Here is an 18,278-nt window from a genome sequence, read left to right as displayed (position 1 = left end):
ATTTTAATGTATCAATATTTTTTCCCTCATCTTTAGAAGTATTTAAGTCTGTAAAAAAGAAGATTTGAGGAACAAGAATAAGTAGTATTTTTATTTTTTTTTTTAGACTTTAGAAACTCAGAAGCTGATCAAATATCGGGTTAAATATCGGTGGGGCGGCCGATGTCCGATATTCAGTTTTAAGGCCGAAACAGGCCGATACCGATAGGGGGCCGATTATATCGTGCATCCCTAATATATATATATATAAATAGCTCCTAACAATTTTGGCATTTTGGGTTAGCCAAATTCAGAGTTATTAAAACATGGAGTGTATAGATTTTGATGGTCCACCCAACAAGTGGGTGGAGATAATTTCACCACATAGTGGGTGTCTTTTTTTAATTTTTTTATCCCGACCTCATTTTATCCCGGCCTTATAAAACATGAAGATTCTCTATTTTTTCATATGAGAAAATACATTTTTATATAGTTTTGTTGTTTCCTAGATCTAACAGTTTTTCAAGATTCCATTGTTTTGTTTTGTTTTTCTAATGTATATCCAAAATTTAATTGGATACACAATTCAATAATCTGATTTGCTCTTAATTACATTTTCTTTTCTTTAATTTTATTTTGCTTCCTTCACCATAACCCAAAGACAGTTAATAAATTTAAAGACAGGACCATTGCCGAAAAAAAAGAGGGAAAAAACTAATGCTTCCCCCCCCCCTTTTTCTTATTCCATATGATTCTTGTGTGTTCAGGTTTGGAGGGGCACACTCGCTAGAAAGCGATACCGACGGATGCGTGCTGCCGCCATCATCCTGCGGGCCTATCGACGCTATAAGGTCAAGTCCTACATCCGCGAGCTCAACCGTCGCTTTAAAAATGTGCGCTCCATGAAGGACCACGGTAAACATGTGAAGTGGCCAACTCCTCCCAAAGTTCTGCGCAGGTTTGAAGAAGCGGTAAAGAACATCTACAACAGGTATCCATCCAGAGCAGCTACAGAGTGTTGGAACAATAAGCACTGTTTCCTATCCATAGTTTTACCAAAGCTGCCCAACTAATATGTCTCGTTAAAAAATCAGGTCCAATACCTCAACACATTTTGAAATTATGATTCTTTACTTTATTGTGCTGCAAAGCAAAATGAATGCAGTATTGGTTCCCATGGGTTTTAGTCACGTACTAGACTTGTTTTGTATTAGTGCTTGTCCCCCAGACTCCTGAATTTGAAGTGATCCTCTTTGCAACAGTGATTGTAAGGTTATTTTGTGACCTCACAGAGGATGGCTAAGACAATGCAACAAACTCAGGTTTAGGGAGAAGGTAGTTTTCTGAAAATGCTTTTTTTGCACACCAGCTGATTTATCTATGCCTCATAAAGGCTCACACCTTGGATCTGCAATTTATCGCTGTCAGTCTGCAGCAGACCTCATGATGAAACTCCAATCTGAGACATCTTCAAGTTCCTTTATTGCTAGTTGGCTTACATTTACCTGAAGCAACTAAAGTATTCAAATAAAGCTTAAATTATAATCTCTAATTACTCACAGAATAAAAGAGAGGCCATGATCATTTTAGAGATGATTCTGAAGGCTTTATTTGTTTTGTTTTTTTCAAGGAAATCTCCCGGTAAACAACACTTCGCCCAGAGTGTTACTAACAACCAGTTGTGTCCGTTTCCAAGCAGCTTACACATTTCCTCTGGCTTCAGGCTCAAGCTGGGCATCGATTTTTATTTCGCCATCAAAGACTCATCTCTGCCTTTCATCCTTTTTTAAGTAGTTTTTTTTTCTTCACCCTAAAGGTGGCCACAGTTAGAAGATAGCCCTCCTAGAGAATTCTGTTGGCTGTCAGGATTTGTGAGTGAATAAAACAGTGAAGCACAGCTGGGGTCTGCTAACCCATCTGCAGCATGAAGGCTTTGAGCAGGGGCCTTAAAGGAGAGACTCTTTCTTTCTCTGATGTTTCTGCTCTTTATGGATACTTCTGGATGTTTCCTTCAGGTGGTGGGCATGGACCAATATTAAAAGCCTCTCTCCCGAGGAGACTCTGCAGCTCAGAGCCAAGATAGCCACTCTGGAGGCCCTGAAGGGACAGAGGGCTGACTTGGGCTTACAGAGAGCCTGGGAGGGAAACTACGTGGTGAGTATGAGGAGGAGAATCGAGATCTTATCTATAAACCACTTTATTTTGGTCTTTTACATAAAATTACATTAAAATACATTTATGTTTGGTTGTTGCTGCTGAAGATTTTCAGTCATCCAGGTCATAGTCATTCCAAAAAAAGTTAAAAAACAATCTACTGGACTTTGTTTCTAAGTTTGAAGACATTTCTCTTCCCTTCCATGAAGCTTTTAACTTCAAATGTCAGAAATAGTGTTGAGTTCGAAGCGGACCAAAAACGAAGCCTTGTTTTGGCTTAGAAAACATGCAAATTGAACCGAACAAACGGGTCCGGCCCTTAAAAATGGGGGTTGTTTGGGTTCTTTGTTTGCCTGTGATACCTGATACCTGTCTTTTACCCCATTTCCACTACCCTTGAAAAACCGATCCATGCCGAGACCGGTACGAGCTCGGATCAGTTAACCAGGCCGAGCTCGGTTCTGACGACCGTTTACACATCACGCTATCTCGACTCCTCGCCTCCTAGTGACGATCTGCGGTATTACTGCCGGTATTGAAGGAGGAAACCAAGCAGTTGGTGGCGGTAATGCACCAAAAGTTGTTTGCCAACCGCCATAAAACACAAGAAGAAGAAGACGACGAAGGAGGAGGGAATCAAGCAAATCAAAATGGCGGAGCCCGTCATATTCAGAAAGTTATGCTTGATTATTATTGCTGTACTTCGGTGTTATTATTTAAAATGTTGCGTGGAGAAGATTTTGATTGTTGTTTATAGTTGAAGAAGAAGTTGTTCTTCTTCTTCTGTTTCCGGAGGGGCATTACCGCCAACTACTGGAATGCCAACTACTACTAATGGCTCTTGTTGTCAGAGAACCGAGCCAGGGAAAAACCGAGCCGAGCCCACCTCTGGAACTGGTCTGCAGTTAGCGCAGCCCGGTTGTGTCTAGCTCGGTTCAGTTCAGTTTGCTTTCCATTTACACACGATAAGTTATCTCAGTTACTGAGCTCAGACCGGTCTCGGCACAGTTTTTCAAGGGTAGTGTAAATGGGGTAATAGTCTCTGAAAGGGGCGTCATTAGAGGGAATTGTTGGCCTGGCTGAACCGGCAAGGTTTTCTGTTTCCCTGTAAGGGGGTGGGAGTTGCAATGATAGTGGGAAGGACCTGTTCTTTCAGTTTACATTGCATGTTTTCTAAGCCAAACAAGGCTTTGTTTATTGTCCACTCCATAAAGCGTTGAAGTCGATGATATTTCTGAAATTTTGAAATGTCTTCAAACTTGGAAATATAGTCCAGTCAGTTTTTTTTATCTTGGAAGCTGCTTTACACCAACCTGATCTAAACTCTGTCCCCCTGTGAGCTCTAAGATTAGCTTCTAAACATTTTTCTTTCTCTCTGATTTTTTTGTGTTTGACAGAAGCGTGACAGCCCCGACACGGCGTCGTCCTTCACACTCATTTCCAGCGAACTGCAGCGAAAAGACAAGTTCATGAGAGTTTTGTTCTCCTGCAACGTGAGAAAGGTATAAGGCTGTTAAAAATCATTGGCCCTCTGCTCCCCACGTTTACTCGCAGCATGTTTGCACGGCTATAAAACCTTCTTCTGGAGAGCATCATTTCCCTCCAGGGTTTAGTGGTTAGCCTGTTTGCCAGCTCATAACATGCGTATCTCCGGGGGATGACTAACGAGGAGCTTTGTGTTTCCCAGATCAACCGTTTTCACAAGGCGGAGGACCGGGCTCTGCTCATCACTGACCGACACCTGTATAAGATGGACCCCATGAAGCAGTACAAACCAATGAAGAGCACCCCCCTCTACAACGTATGATACCCCTCCTTGTTAACAGCCTATTTTTAAAGCACACAAAGGGTAGTAAACAAAGAGCTTTGCAGAAACAGCTCAGTAATGCTGGCGGTTAGAGATGACCTTGCTTGCATTTCTTTTACACTTGCTGAAGATACTAATCTTTTAAAGGGAAATATTTCCAGTTTTATTAGGAGTATTTATATGAACATTTTATATAATAAAGTAGAAAGAAGATATAAACTTCACAGTTATTTTCTATGTTAAACTTAACAAGTGTGGCATACCATTCATCCCCCTGAGTCAGTCCTTTGGAGAACCTGTTTGCTGCATTTACAGCTGCAAGTCTTTCGATGTACGTCTCTACCAGCTGTGCACATCTCTAACGTATTAGATGGAGGGTTTCCATACGTCATTTTTCAGGTTTTGCTGTGGATTCTTAATCATCACTAATAACTTTAGAAGATATTTTACCTTATGTTAGTTATCTCTTGCCACTATGAGTGCTAAATGATACCGTGCCATTTAAGAAGCTTGAGTAAAAATATCCAGTTACTGATAGGATGGCAGGAACCTTGTGCTGGAAATGATCTGTCTGCCCTGAAACTGCCAGATCAGTTCATCTTTTGCCCCCAAAATGAATGTTTTTCTATTTAATTTCGCAGAATATTTTACTTATTTATAAATATATTTTAAAAAAAGCGTAATTTAATCATATGGGTAATGTAAATGTACAGTTAAATCTAAAGTTTTGTGATTAGAAACGTAATCGATCTAGACCACTGCAGTCTCTTTAAGGCAGCGTTGAAAACTCTGATGTCATGGGATATTTACATATTGGATAAGCAGCACATGTGCCCTGCAGTGCTCCTCCACTTGTCCCTGCTCTGGGTCTCTGTTGTTTATCAAAGGGATGAGGTTGGGTGCTCGGCTCCACGAAGCAGCAGTTAAAGGAATAAGAGTTTATCAGTAGATTGAGATCAGCAACACATGGATAAAAAAAGACAGAAGACAGAAAAAAAAGTTATCTTACTATCTTGCTAGTTTTGATAAGACTTATTTGTAATTTGGCTCCAGCTGAGTCTAATCATAACAGCTTTTTTACTCCCATATGTTATGGCTGATTGTCATACAATAAAGAATCAAAGTCAGATAAATACATTTAACTCCACCTTTTCAGAGATTTTTTGTTTTTTTTCAGGACCTTTGTATAATTTAAAATCAATACTTTATTTTACTTAATTATCATTTAGTAAATTTTTTATATACTTTTTTTGAGTTTATTTATGTTTATGTATTTATTTATATATTTGTATTATGTATTGACATATATATATATATATATATATATATATATATATATGTGTGTGTGTATATGTACTAGCAATCTTAAAAAAATCTTAATCTTAAAAAATTTAAATCACATAGCCATTTGGAAATTCAAAACAATGCAAAACAGCCAGTAGTCACATTTGTGGCTACAACGTTGGGACAAAGGATTATTTTATGTAACTTATATTATGCCCTTAAAAACAGTGGTTAAGCCTGAAGTTATGTTTTTGGCTTCCTGAGATTATCCTCTTTATTCTCCTTATCTGTTGGTTCAGTGAGTTTTGCATATACAAGTATACACACACTCTTAAGCTTGGTCTATACCACAATAGCTTCATTTACACTACCCTTTTAAGAGCGGTCAGAGCACGGTAACCTAGATAACCGTTGAGTGTAAATGGAACACAACTGAACTGGACTGTGCCAGAAACAACCAAACCGCGCTAAATCTAGTACAGTAGAGCTCGGCACGGTTCATCTGTGGCTCGGATCTCTGATACCAAAGAGCGCATGAGCAGACCGCCTTATCTCCTACTTACAGTGAGCTGACTCATTTCGTGGGTTTTCCAGCATGTCCAGCTTTACATTTCACAGATCTCCTCACCTGTTCACAACAAGAAATCCTTCTCAGCATATTAACACTAAATGGCATCAAAAGAGAGTGGTGCGACCTGGGATGATGTCGAGACCGAGGCTCTCTTTAAAATTTGGATGGAGGACGGCATCAAGGCATACAAGTTCCTGAATGTTATGGGCACTACCATTTTTGATTGCGTAATTCCAGCACTGAGAGCTGTAGTATCATGAACCGCCGATAGGAGGCAAGGAACCGTGCGAGCGTGATGTATAAATGGTCTTTAGGAACAAATGTCGGTCCAAACTCGGCACGGATCAGTTTCAGAGGGGTCGTGTAAATGGTGCAATAGTTTGCTTTTTTAAAGGAATTGGTTAAAAACAGTATAAATCAAAGAACCAAATACCATGGTCATGTAAATATTCTAACAGTAAGATTTCATGGTCATCATTTAGTGTGAGATGACGGCATCCAGCAGCACTCTGATCACTGATGGTGTTTTGATTCAGTGAGATGTGCGTCTACAGGTGAAGATCAAAGGGACTTACTTTTTTTTAAATCATATTTTCATTAACAAAACCACAGTCTCTATCAGGCCTCGATACAAGTTTATTGAGTCTCAACAAAACAACACAAAGCCATAAAGATTAGATTCCAAACCCAATACTGGGGGACAAAAAAGAGGTCAATACTGGTCTTGATCTCGAGATCTCATACCTGATTCAAATACTTGACATTTAAAAAGATAAGTTTTTGCTCAAAGTACAATCTAAAAGAGCAACCTTCAACTTTACTGGTAGTTAATGTTTACTTGGTGGAAAGGAGAAAAGAAAAGCACAAGTTTTATCCTCTGCTGTGACATAAATGCTTCTTGTACCTTTTTTTTTTCTTCAACACTGACCTGGAGGTCGGCAAGAAAATTGCTGCAGAGAGAAAATATGTTAGACCTTATTCTGTGGGGCGGAGGCAGACCCCCGTCGCCTGCTGGAATAAGTGATATGAGGACGTTATGTCCTGACAGCTGTGAAGAGACACCACACTGTTCAGTCTGACAAAATGACAAGAAGGAATTACAGAACTGGAAAGTGGAAACCCGGTTCCTTTATCAGCGTATCTGGAGGAAGGATGCTGGGATTGAGTTCAGACAGATGGTGTCAGAAATGACGAGACGCAGGAGTTAACAGGGTTTTTGGTTATTGTTCATTCAGGAACAAACTGTCACAAATACAGACTCTGAACTCGGTCTACATGCAGAAGGCGTATTCGTACTGACATGGCAAGAGTGACAACATACAAGCAGAAAATATTCAGAAAGGTTTGACCTTAGTCTACATTTTTTACTTGCAAAGTCTACAGAAATAAAAAAACTAAAGAAAAAAACTAACACCAACCAGCAGATCAATTTATTCTGAAAACCAAAACTAAAATATCTCTTTAAAGGCGTAACTCTTCATTATTGAATGTTTGTTTTAGTTGTTGTTGATTAAGAAATACTTTCAGTACAATAAGTCAAAGTTCAAATTCCTGCCAGCAGTAGATTTTTCTTAATGCATACTTCAGCAATAAAGGTCGTTTCAAGCCAAGCAGGACTGGCTCGTCCTTTTGAAGCAGGCAGTGGTGGGATGTGATGGACGCCTACTGGTTCCAGTGTCAATTTAAACCACCTAATGAGTTTAACTTCCAGTCTTTCTGTGCATCATGTCAGAGCATCAGTTCTAGCTCCAGAAAGCTGCGACTGCTCTAGCAGCAACTTTTTCCAGTGCTACAATAAAAAAAATGCTTTCATCAGTTCAAATGTGGAAGGCATCATTAGAATCAGTCTGTTAGTCTTTCTGAAGTTACTCAAAAGAAAACTTTAAGCTGCCGCAGCAAGTTCAAGTTGAACAAACAGGAAGAACATCAACTCAGACTGAAATTCTGACATTTCTTCCAATCCAACAGAGAAATGTTTCCTTTGAATCTGTCCCAAGAACTAACTAACTTTTTGTCCATTTTAGTTCACAAGAATCATGAAAGATTATCCTTCACATTACATAAACGGGTACACAATTCTCATAAAACCAAGAGAAAATAAACAAATTGAGATTTAAATGTTAGGATATGCAAACCCACAATATTTATTATGTATTTATATTTATTATCCAGTCAGAGTTAAAACCCAGATCTCAGAGATTTGGACGAACAAATGGGGTCATCAACAGTTGAGTCTTAAAAACTGCAAACGTGAAGAGAGAGGCTTTTCTTATAATGAAATTTACATTTCTGTGCAACATTTTGAAAACACAGATCCTTACTTCAAACTTAAAACATAGAGAACAAGAATATTCTTTTGGTTTCGTTCATCCTCTTTGTTCTGTCAGAATAACAGTTGAATGAGACGGTTTGTATTTAACAGATAGTTCATGGAACTGGTTAGAAATTGGAACCGTTTGTCCTCTAAATTGCTCACAGATGACTCCTATAAAGCGGTGGCATTTAAATCCCTTGAATCAAGTTGCTACATCATTGCCTTTGTGTAAACAAAGCACCCCAACATCCTCCATAGCAATAAAAGTCGAGCTGTACGGGTAAGGGAGTCGGTCAAGGTGAAAAAGTGCTGATGAGGAACAGACTGGAAAGGTGTGCCAGTAAGAATATTAGATAGAGATGTAGGCTGGGAGCTGCTGCAGCTCGGCGTTGAGCTATCGATCAGAAAAGGTCAAATAAAGGGGAAAGCAGTTAGCTGGTTGTTGATTAGCACTGATAGGCCAACAGCACAGTATCCCCTTGGCTGCCCTGCAGCGAGTATTTACTGCTGCTCCTGAGGGGCAAAGTGGAGACATTTCTGTGCTAAAAGAGGGTAATAAGGATGTAAGTAACCAACAGCTGTCTGCTTAATCATTAATATTCCTGTGAAAACCTGTTGGCTGAGATTAAACATATAGTACAGAAGAATGATCCCCAACAAATCAACAGTTATTGTTGTATCTTTACAACATCTTATCATGTTCCTCTTTTTTATTGTTATTATTATTTCCTATCTCCCATCAACCTCTTCTTTCCAAGCTCCCCATCTAATCCAGAACCCCCCCTACTGTCTCACTGCTGTCTTTCCGTTGTTGTCATGCCAACTTCCCAGGAGACGGTGTAGTCATGGTTACAGAGCACAGAGAGCATCAGCTGATGTCTAATGTTGCTCATGTATGTGTAATAATCGGACTCCCGTATGCCCGTGCGTTCACTTGTATTTTTGTTTGTTTTTTTTTAGCTAAAGTTTTTTGCTCCAAAAAAGCCTAAACTGCAATGTAATTATTGATATAAATTTAATTAACTGTTATTTTGAAAAATCTGTTATTATTTATTGTTATTTTTAAATGACTCACTACAGACGTAGCTGCATGCAGCAGGCCTAACAATTGAATCCTTCCTTTGCAGAAGCCATTTCCAGAGCCTTGTGTTCTCACCAAACGTACCACTATCTCTGCTGCTGTCAGTTTTGCGGCATAAACAGCCGCAAGTCTCCTTCGTTATATTAAAATAAACTAATTAGTGATCTTTCTTCTGCTTTGGACTACCAGCTTCCGTAATCATTACATAAACAGAAAGGTTAATCTGGGCAAACCTGCCTTTCAAATTATGTCCTTGTGACATCCATGAAGCAGAGCGGTCGCTTTTTAAAAGAGCTGTTCAGGTTTTCATGGTTGTTGATAGTTAGCCTTTTTCTCCTGATTTAAAAAGTACTAAAATGATTTAGATATAAAAGTAGTAATTGAAGCCATTTATTAAAACCTCTTGTTGAGTTTTTTTACATTTAGTGATGGTTAGGAGGGAGGTTATATAGGACAATTCTCTTTAATAAAACTGGCAATGGTGCGGTTATTCATAAACAGATCGTACAAACTAAATGAAAATAAGGATTTTAAAAGAGATAAAAGCTGTGTAAACAACAAGGCTAGATTGAAGGTTATGTATTCATTATGCTTTGAGGAGGATAATTTGAAAGATAAAATATTTTTAGGGCTAAATCTTTGAAGGTGCAGGAAATTGTTTAATATTACGGTCCAGAAGTTTCCATGAAAAGCAGGCGCCATCTACTTACTAACTAGCCGTCTGGTAGGTTTTCCTGTCCTACCATAACAGAGGTTGGAATGTGTAGGATCTTTATCTTAGGGGAGTGTGACCTAGTGGTTAGGGCATTGCTCTTGGAATCCCGAGGTTCTGAATTCGAGCCCCACTACCACAGACTGCCACTCTGGGTCCCTGAGCAACAGACCCTTAACCTCTTACACCCGAAGGGGGTATAAATAAATTTCTGCCTGACAAAAACACACAAAAGTATATCACTTATAGCCTCACAGCTATTAGATTTAAGAAGAAACTTTTGGTACGTCTGTAAAGGTAAGATGTCAGCACCATTGTAGCTTTGACCCTGCCTGAAATATTAGGGACAAAATACAAAATATTTAGCATTTTTTGAACCTCGCCAAAATTTTCTTTGAAATAAACATTGCAAAACACTACCAAAATATTATTTATAGCACAAAAAAGTAGTACAGACTTTTAAATCTAAATGTTGTGTAAAAATATACCAAATTTGGACTCAATCAGATGAATCATATTTATTTTAGAATGGTATTAGTGAGAAATTTCTTAGGCGGAGAGGCCATTTTGGCACATTTATCCATAAATGTCACCAAACTGTGCCAAATGTGTTTTTTACATCAATACTGGGGGTTTGTTAAAATTACGAGGTCACGTAGCAGCTGGACCCACCGGTGGGTCCGTAGGGTTCTAGGGGTTAAGGGCTGGTTATACTCCAGCAGAAGTGTGTCGCAGTGAGCTTGTCGCAGATATTTTTGATGTATGCCCAATTTTGAAGTGTGGTCTGCGCTATGTTATTTCACGAACCAGCTGTGGGTCTAGATACAGCCGAGGCGGTGAGGAAGTGGCGGCAAGTTAGTGCGACAACGGAGGGACATGAGGCCGAAAAAGATTGGGGATCCAGGTGGAAAAAGGGTCCCAACATTCTCACGCACCTCGCTCTTCTAGCTGGCCGATTTTCCACAATGGCGGTCATTAAAACAAAACAAGCCGGTAAGGTACCAAACAGGAAATATACATAGTGTAGAGCAGATGTAGATTTGACCAATCAGAGGCCTCCTGTCTTCAGTCACCTACAATTTTGGAGAAGTGCAGCAGAGTGTCTGCAGACACTCGGGGGCACATTTGCATTCACTGTGACACATGCAGACGACCCGGTTTCTGAGTATAAATCACCCCACACTGCTCCCCGGGCGCCGCACCTCCGCAGCCCACTGCTGCCTATAAGGATGTGCAAAATAATCGTCATGACGATGCATCGATTCTTGAAGGCAAGAATCGATTATAAAAAAAAAAAAATGAACAAATAAAATACATTAATGGTTTGCGCACATCAGCCAAACCAAGTGTAATACAACTTCCAGTCCAGCAGATGTCGCTGTGGATGTGTTGACGCCCGCTGCTTTGTGTCACAAGCATTTCCGGCTGTGGGATACTGTGACGAGTCATATGAAATAAAACATGGAGGACACTATGAAAATTCGCCCCCGCGGTTCCATCACATTTCGTGATTCGAATCGAATCGTGACTTCTTTGCCAATACCCACCCCTAGCTGCCTAAGGGAAAGGGTTGAATGCAGAGAGTTCATTTCGTCGCTTTGTACTTCTGACAGTGTAATGACAATAAAAGCTGGAAAACTTTTTTTTGTAGGGTGAGCTTCCCTGGAACACTCTGGGTGGGTTTCTTGTGAAATACAGGGTGAATATTTGGAAAAGTACCTCATGCTGACTGTTGACTATTATGGAGGATCTGTCTTGCTTTGGATCTTTTTCCTCTTCTAGTTTCCTTGGAAACCTTTTAGAGCTCTGATGATAGTTTTAGAAGAAAAACAAGAATTGAACAGGATCTTTGTCATCAGAACAGATACATCAGAAACAGACGGCGTGAGTGTCGTACCTTATGTTTAGCTTTTTGTTTGGCAGAGTAAAGTAGGTTATGTTGAGTTTTTTCTGTCTGATTCTGTTTATCACACTCTGCTGAGGATTTACACTAAATAGAAATAAAACAAACTGATGTTCAAGGTAGAAAACCTCTTAGTGGAGTCAGTCAGCATTTGAAAAATTTGTTTGGTTATTAGGTCTATTGCTGATTAAATAGTTAAGCCTGGAAATAGCTTTTGTGAATCTAAATGAGACCAGGAAATGAATACTAATGGTTCACCGTTAAACTCATTAGAACCAAAATTGTAATTCCGATTAATTGGACCTTTTTTTATAAAACTGCAGATGTGACAAAATTGTTGTGATTAAGTGATAATTGGATAGAGAAGCCGGGCTCCTGGCGTTGGATAATGTTTATTTTAGATTGTTTTTTTCTTTGGAGTCAGATCCTTGTGATTATGGTATGGACCCGTTCCTGCCTGTCTTCCTCTGATGGAGAACATGTCCTGCAGCGCTAAATTCTGTTGATGGATGGTAATGTACCTGACTTGCTGCCCTGTGGCTATTTCCTTTACACTCATCCCCTGTAGATCATCTTACATAGATGGATGAAGAGTGTAATGAATTCATGAGGAGACAAAGCAGATAAAAAAGGGATAGAATACGAGAAACGGAGATAAAAGCGCTCAGAGCAGAGGCAGGGGAGTTAATAAAACGTAGATATCGGCTTCTTCCTGTAGTTTCTACAACACCTCCTTTAACTTGGCTTCTCTCCACTGTTTGTGGTTTCTAATTAGAGAAAAAAGATGGGTCCTTTGGGGTTTTAATCAATAAATCTATACCTTCACATGCTGACTGTTTTTGAGGTAAAACTTTCACATTCATTATCAGACAACAAACCTACATCTTCTTAAGTGATAATTATGCATGTTGAAACTGAACTAATCCTTCAGGCTTTGTGTTTTTTCTTTGTTGCATCGAAGCAGTATTTCAGATTCAATGTTGTGCAGAAACAGAAAATAATCTAAGTTATAATAAGGTTGTTATGAATGATGAATTGTTAATGCAGAAAACTACAAATATGTTCTTTAGCATTTAGGACAGAGGTTGTTACTTTATAAAAATACATTTCATTGCTCTTTATAAAACATAAAAACTCTGTTTTAATTCAGTAATTAGACTTTAAAACAGTTAATGTAAAGATAATGTTTAAAACGATCACTAAATGATTTAAAAAATAACTTCATCCCTTGTGGAACTTTGATTTACAACAATTGAAAAGGTACTTTTTAACTTATTAAATCCATATATAAGAAATAATTCTAATTTTGAAAATATGAATAGAAAAAATGTACAATAGCAAAGAACAGAAATCATGAAAATAAAATGAAAGATGAGATTTAGCTGATATTTTATTATTATAAGTTACTGAAAGATCCAATAAATTCGTTTGATTAATTCAAAATAAATTTAGGTAATTTTGATTTGTTTGTATTAATAGCTGTCTGGTGCATAATCCCTATCCTGAGCTTCACATCTCTTTCCAATAGTTTTCTTTATTATGTCAGTGATTGAGAGACATTAACACAGATATACTAAAGAAAGATCATTAACCCTGAAGGTTTATTTAGAACGAACAGCTTTTTTAAGGATTGATGTTTTCATATGGTGAAAGAAACCAGACTGCAAAGAGAAAATCCCCTCATTTGTACTTCGCTCAGAACAGATCTAGCCAAGGATTTAACTTCCCACTGACTGCCTGCAAGGCAACTGTCCCAATAACTGCTTCATCGTGCAGCCCGCCCCATTTGAATGAATGAATGAATCTGTAATTCTTTGTTTTTTCTGCCTCTTGTGGTTTTCAAGTTGTAAAAAATCTAAATCTAGATAAGTAATTTTTTCTTCAAAGAAGAGCATTTGTTCTTAGTTTGAGAAGGTAAAAGATACATTTTGCCAAGAACAAGACAATTTACATTTAAAATAAGAAAACACAATTGCATTGTCATATTTCCAGTGCATTTTATCTAAATATATTATTTTAAGAAAAAAAACTACTCATTCCATTGACAAATCATTTCATTTACCTACTCAAATAAAGGGTAAATACACTTAATTTAAGACATTTTTACTTACTTCTAGATCGTTTTTCCAGTGTGTGTTTGTTGCTCCGTTATCTCTGGATAGATTTATAATCTTAAGCACATTTCTTTAAATCTTGATGTATTCAAACTGTTCATTTTCTGTTATTTTATTTTATTTTTTTATGGTCTAGATTTCTGTATTTATTCTCCCTATGTATTATTCTCAGTTTATCCTGGTTTGCCTTGTATGTTGCAGGTCACAGGACTGAGTGTGTCCCCTGGGAAGGATCAGCTGGTCGTGTTTCACACCAAGGACAACCGGGATCTCATAGTGTGCCTGCAGGGCATGGTGCCTGCCAATGAGAGCCGCATCGGGGAGCTGGTTGGCACCCTGCTCAGTCATTTCAAGAGGTTAGTAATTGTAGGTGGCAGAGTGGTTACAAGTGGGTAAAAAGCAGGATTCAATTATTGTGTCCTAAAATAAAAAAGAAAAGAAAAAAATCTTGTGGGTGAAAGCAGGTCAAGCTAGATGTTTATTCTCATCTCTCACTGCACAACATTAAGCTCACTGTCCCCATTTAAACCTAGTTTAACTTGATTGGCAGCAGCAATGCAGCAGGAGGTTTGGCTCACAAACTTAAAGCATTCTCTGTTTGTTCCCCAAATGATAGTGAGTAGTGTTGTGGCTCGTGTGTGATGTTGACTGAGGTGACCTCGGCGGCAGGATTATGGGGCAGGGAGAGGACACAGTCACAGCTGTCCTCTGTTAGACTGTAATGTTCACTTTACGCGCGCTCTGACTGCTCTGTTCAGGACACCAGTATAAACAGGATGGATTTAATTATTGTCTTTAGCTGAAGGGAGAAGTAAACAATCATATTTTCATCCCTATTAAAGGAGTTGTCATAGTAACACATTTGACAGTTAAGGATGCAAGATACCTGCATTGAAGCATTCCTCCTTTGAAGAAAAGCATGCCTCTAGCATGATGCTGACACCAGCATGTTTCATTATAGGGAAACTGTAATCCCTCCATGCATAGAGCTCCACGCGTTTTCCCTTGACTTCCATAAAGGCCATTTGTGGATGGAGTGCATGGCTTATAGCTCTGCTGTTGACTTACGATTAGAGCTGAGCTGTGGATCTTTGCGAAGGACTTACAGCGATCCTACTGGCTGCTTTTCTTAGAATCGTAGCATCGTATTAACAGATGTGATCAGTCGACCCTGCTCCAACATGTTTCTGCTTGCATCCATTATATCTTATATCTGTGTTTTTCAACACTTTTGCTGCCTTTGAGTCATGCTCATGAAACAAAAACATATTCATCTCGAAAAATGGTACAAATTCAATTTGACAATGAAGCTGATACCCATGGAGACACGATGCATCTGCTCTAATATCTAAATTGGCCGATTTTGGTAATTTTTGAACATATTAGTGTCTGATAACTAAAACTGATGTTTTTCTGATAAGCAATGGTTTTTGTTTTAGCAGGGGGGTGGTTAATGTTGTATTTGTTTAGTCAGGTTAGTCCTGTCATGATAGCAAATGTAGCTATAATATAAAACTCTCCCAGAAATGTTTGTGATAAACGATAATATTGTCCTTTAGTTTTAATCCAAAGTGCTCCCACAATGCAGCTGTCGTGTTCGGCTTTAAACCGACGCCGGCTTTACTCTGGCTTACTCCTCCTCAGTCAGAAGTCTCCCATGCTACGTTAATGAAGCTGAAAGGGGAGGGCAGAGACCAATTTACTGGAGTAAAGCCTAAATCTATAGTAGAAAGAGGGAAATGTGAGGAAAAAAATCTGTCATATAATTAGTTACTATCATGCGATTGGTTGATTTAGTGTTTATTGTGACAGGCCTAGGTCAGTCACTGATACAGCTGAGGATTGTGGGTGGTTAACTGAGGCAAATCAACAATGTCAGGTTGGCTTTTTCTGGTCTCCAAAGGGTGGGAATTATATTATTTTTGCTGAGACTCTCCGGTCTGTTTAAGACCTATTAAAGCACAAGAGGCAGGAGTTTACAACTGTGCCAGAATTACCCATAATGCAACACCCTTTTTCTGTATTAGCAGTCAAGATTGCAGAATGCAACGAAGCCGTGTTTTAATGTTGACTTCTATTATGTCCTGATGAGCTGGATATATCTTAAACATTTGAGCAACTAGCTTCTGTAAGAGCTTTGATTCTTTTTTTAAAGGATGTTCTTGCATCACATCCTTAGTTATCTGATTGGGTTTAACCTGTTTCCTCTGTCTCCATTAGTCCTGCCCTGATCCCACCTTTAAAATTGACTGATTTATAGCGAACACAGCATAACTTAGCATGATTGGCCAGGCTGTCCACACCTGCAGTCATCGGCCATAACGACAATATTCATATCAGTAAGATTTTCATCATAAATCCCTAATTATGCCCTGAAAATCTGCTGTGGTGTGTGAAAATTAGCTGCTTAGCCTTTCTATGTTTATAGTGAACAACAACAGTGCACATCACTGGGCAGTTTTACCAATTTTGGATACTTTGTGTTGTAAAAACCAAAAAAAAAGGTTTATAAGAGGGCCTCCCACAGACTACATTTAATATATTAATAATGCTGATAGATAATGTAAAATTTTACCAATATTTCTCATTGGTTGCTTTCTCATGGTTCAGTTAAACCAGAGGATTTCCATGGTTGGATGAAAAATATGACTTATGTTACCATATTTATTCACTTTGTTCTTGTGTGAATGGTTAAAAAATGGTGAAAAGACAAAAACAAAACTGGATTACGAATGGATTTTATGCTCCTAGATTGTTTGCAGATTGAATAATTTAGTTTTTATGTAAACAGGGACAGCTGTGTGTTTAACTTAATGAAAAGCCTTCTATATAATATCAGGTGACCTTTCAGTCGTTTCTTTGCAGAACAGATAAGTTCTCTGACCTGACCGAACCTTTATCCCTGCTTTAACTCAGAGCTTTATTATATTATTGAGACTGAATTTAAGAAAAAGCAGATTTAAAGTCATTTGAAGTCTCCTTACAGTAGCCTTGGTATTCGACACAGTGTGATTTCATTTAGACATTAGCACTAATAGAAAGGAAGCAGAATTGGATTGTAGAGTTAGCTGTAATCAGCAGAACCTCAATCATGAGCAAAACTGTTTTTAAATATCTCTCTAAACGGTTCTGGAATGTTTTTTATCCTGTTATATTGAAAAAATTTTATTAAAATCTTCACCTCATCCACATTTAAAAGTTTCAAACAAAAAAACAGACCCACTGTCATTGTAAAAAAAAAACAATATTTCAACTCTATAAATAAAAAAGTTTATAGTTTAGAAAAAATGAATAACCTTTAAAACTTTAAACAAACTAACAAGAAAAATTAGATGCAAATATTTTTATAGTAAATTTAACAGGGAACACTGATTGAATTAATAGACAGATAACAACAGTCCACTTTTGGATCATTCCTCTTGTGCCAATTTGGAGATCAGACTCTAATGACTGACAGGTCAGTCTTTCTAACAGCTCTAGCTCTAATTTACCCCAAAGGTGTCGTCTGTCTGATGAGGTCAGGACTCCCTGCGCATTAGGTCAAATTCCCTCACATCAGACTTTCTCATCCATGTCATCATTATCCTGGACCTTTGCTTTGTCCTTTTGGAACAGGAAGGGAGCATCCCCAAACTGCTCCCACAGATTTATGAGCATAAAATTACAGAAAATGTTTTTTGTTTTTGTTTTGTTTTTTCTCAATAAATAATTGAAGTTACCTTTAATTTAAAAATAAGGGTTTCAAGCAAAACCCTTTCTTATATCCTCTCAGGTTTTAAACGTGACATATTCAGGGTTCCAGCAGGTCCTTAAAAAGTCTTAAAAGGCATTGAATTCTTTAAAATAATTAAGGCCTTAATTGGTATTAAAATGTCTTAAATCAGTTTTTCGTAGGTCTTAATTTTTAAAACATCATAAATAGGATTATTTTTATTAAGATTTATTTTGTAATCTAAATAAAACATTAAAATTGACATTTTTTTTTTCTTTTTATAAAAAAAAAAATTAATGGCTCGCCATTATTGCTTCCGTCCCAATAGCGGAACCAATAAAATCGTTGTTGCGGCCGGGACATTTGGGAGATGCACCATTAACTTTTTGTCTGGAAAATATGAGAAAGTCTAAATGTAACGAAAATTGGTTATCCAGCCAAGAGTTTTCTCCATGGCTAAAACCAGGGAACATACATGTGGCACAGTGTATTTTGTGCAAGAAGCGATTCATGCTCGGAACGATGGGGATCAAGGCAGTGGAGTCGCACATGCAAAGCACGAAACACAAAGCGTCAAAATCGAGTAACCGAGAAACAGCCGGTATTTCTCAGTTTAGTTCCACCCTTGTCTCTGCAACGCCTCCACT

General features: G+C 38.2%; 1 protein-coding gene across 1 annotated transcript in view; it reads left to right on the top strand.

Moving 5' to 3' along the window:
• Positions 1–18,278, top strand: part of myo1d (myosin ID) — a 143,874-nt gene that overhangs the window by 94,309 nt on the left and 31,287 nt on the right. The window contains exons 17-21 of the mRNA XM_015388051.1: positions 747–970; positions 1,995–2,133; positions 3,531–3,635; positions 3,821–3,934; positions 14,121–14,275. Coding sequence (XP_015243537.1) covers positions 747–970; positions 1,995–2,133; positions 3,531–3,635; positions 3,821–3,934; positions 14,121–14,275 — 737 coding nt within the window. The remainder of the gene's footprint in view (positions 1–746; positions 971–1,994; positions 2,134–3,530; positions 3,636–3,820; positions 3,935–14,120; positions 14,276–18,278) is intronic.

The sequence above is a fragment of the Cyprinodon variegatus genome, unplaced genomic scaffold, assembly GCF_000732505.1.
Source record: "Cyprinodon variegatus isolate N-32 unplaced genomic scaffold, C_variegatus-1.0 Scaffold18, whole genome shotgun sequence".
In the NCBI taxonomy this organism is placed as follows: domain Eukaryota; kingdom Metazoa; phylum Chordata; class Actinopteri; order Cyprinodontiformes; family Cyprinodontidae; genus Cyprinodon; species Cyprinodon variegatus.
The sequence above is the reverse complement of the archived record's forward strand: the minus strand, read 5'-3'. Positions and strand labels throughout refer to the sequence as shown.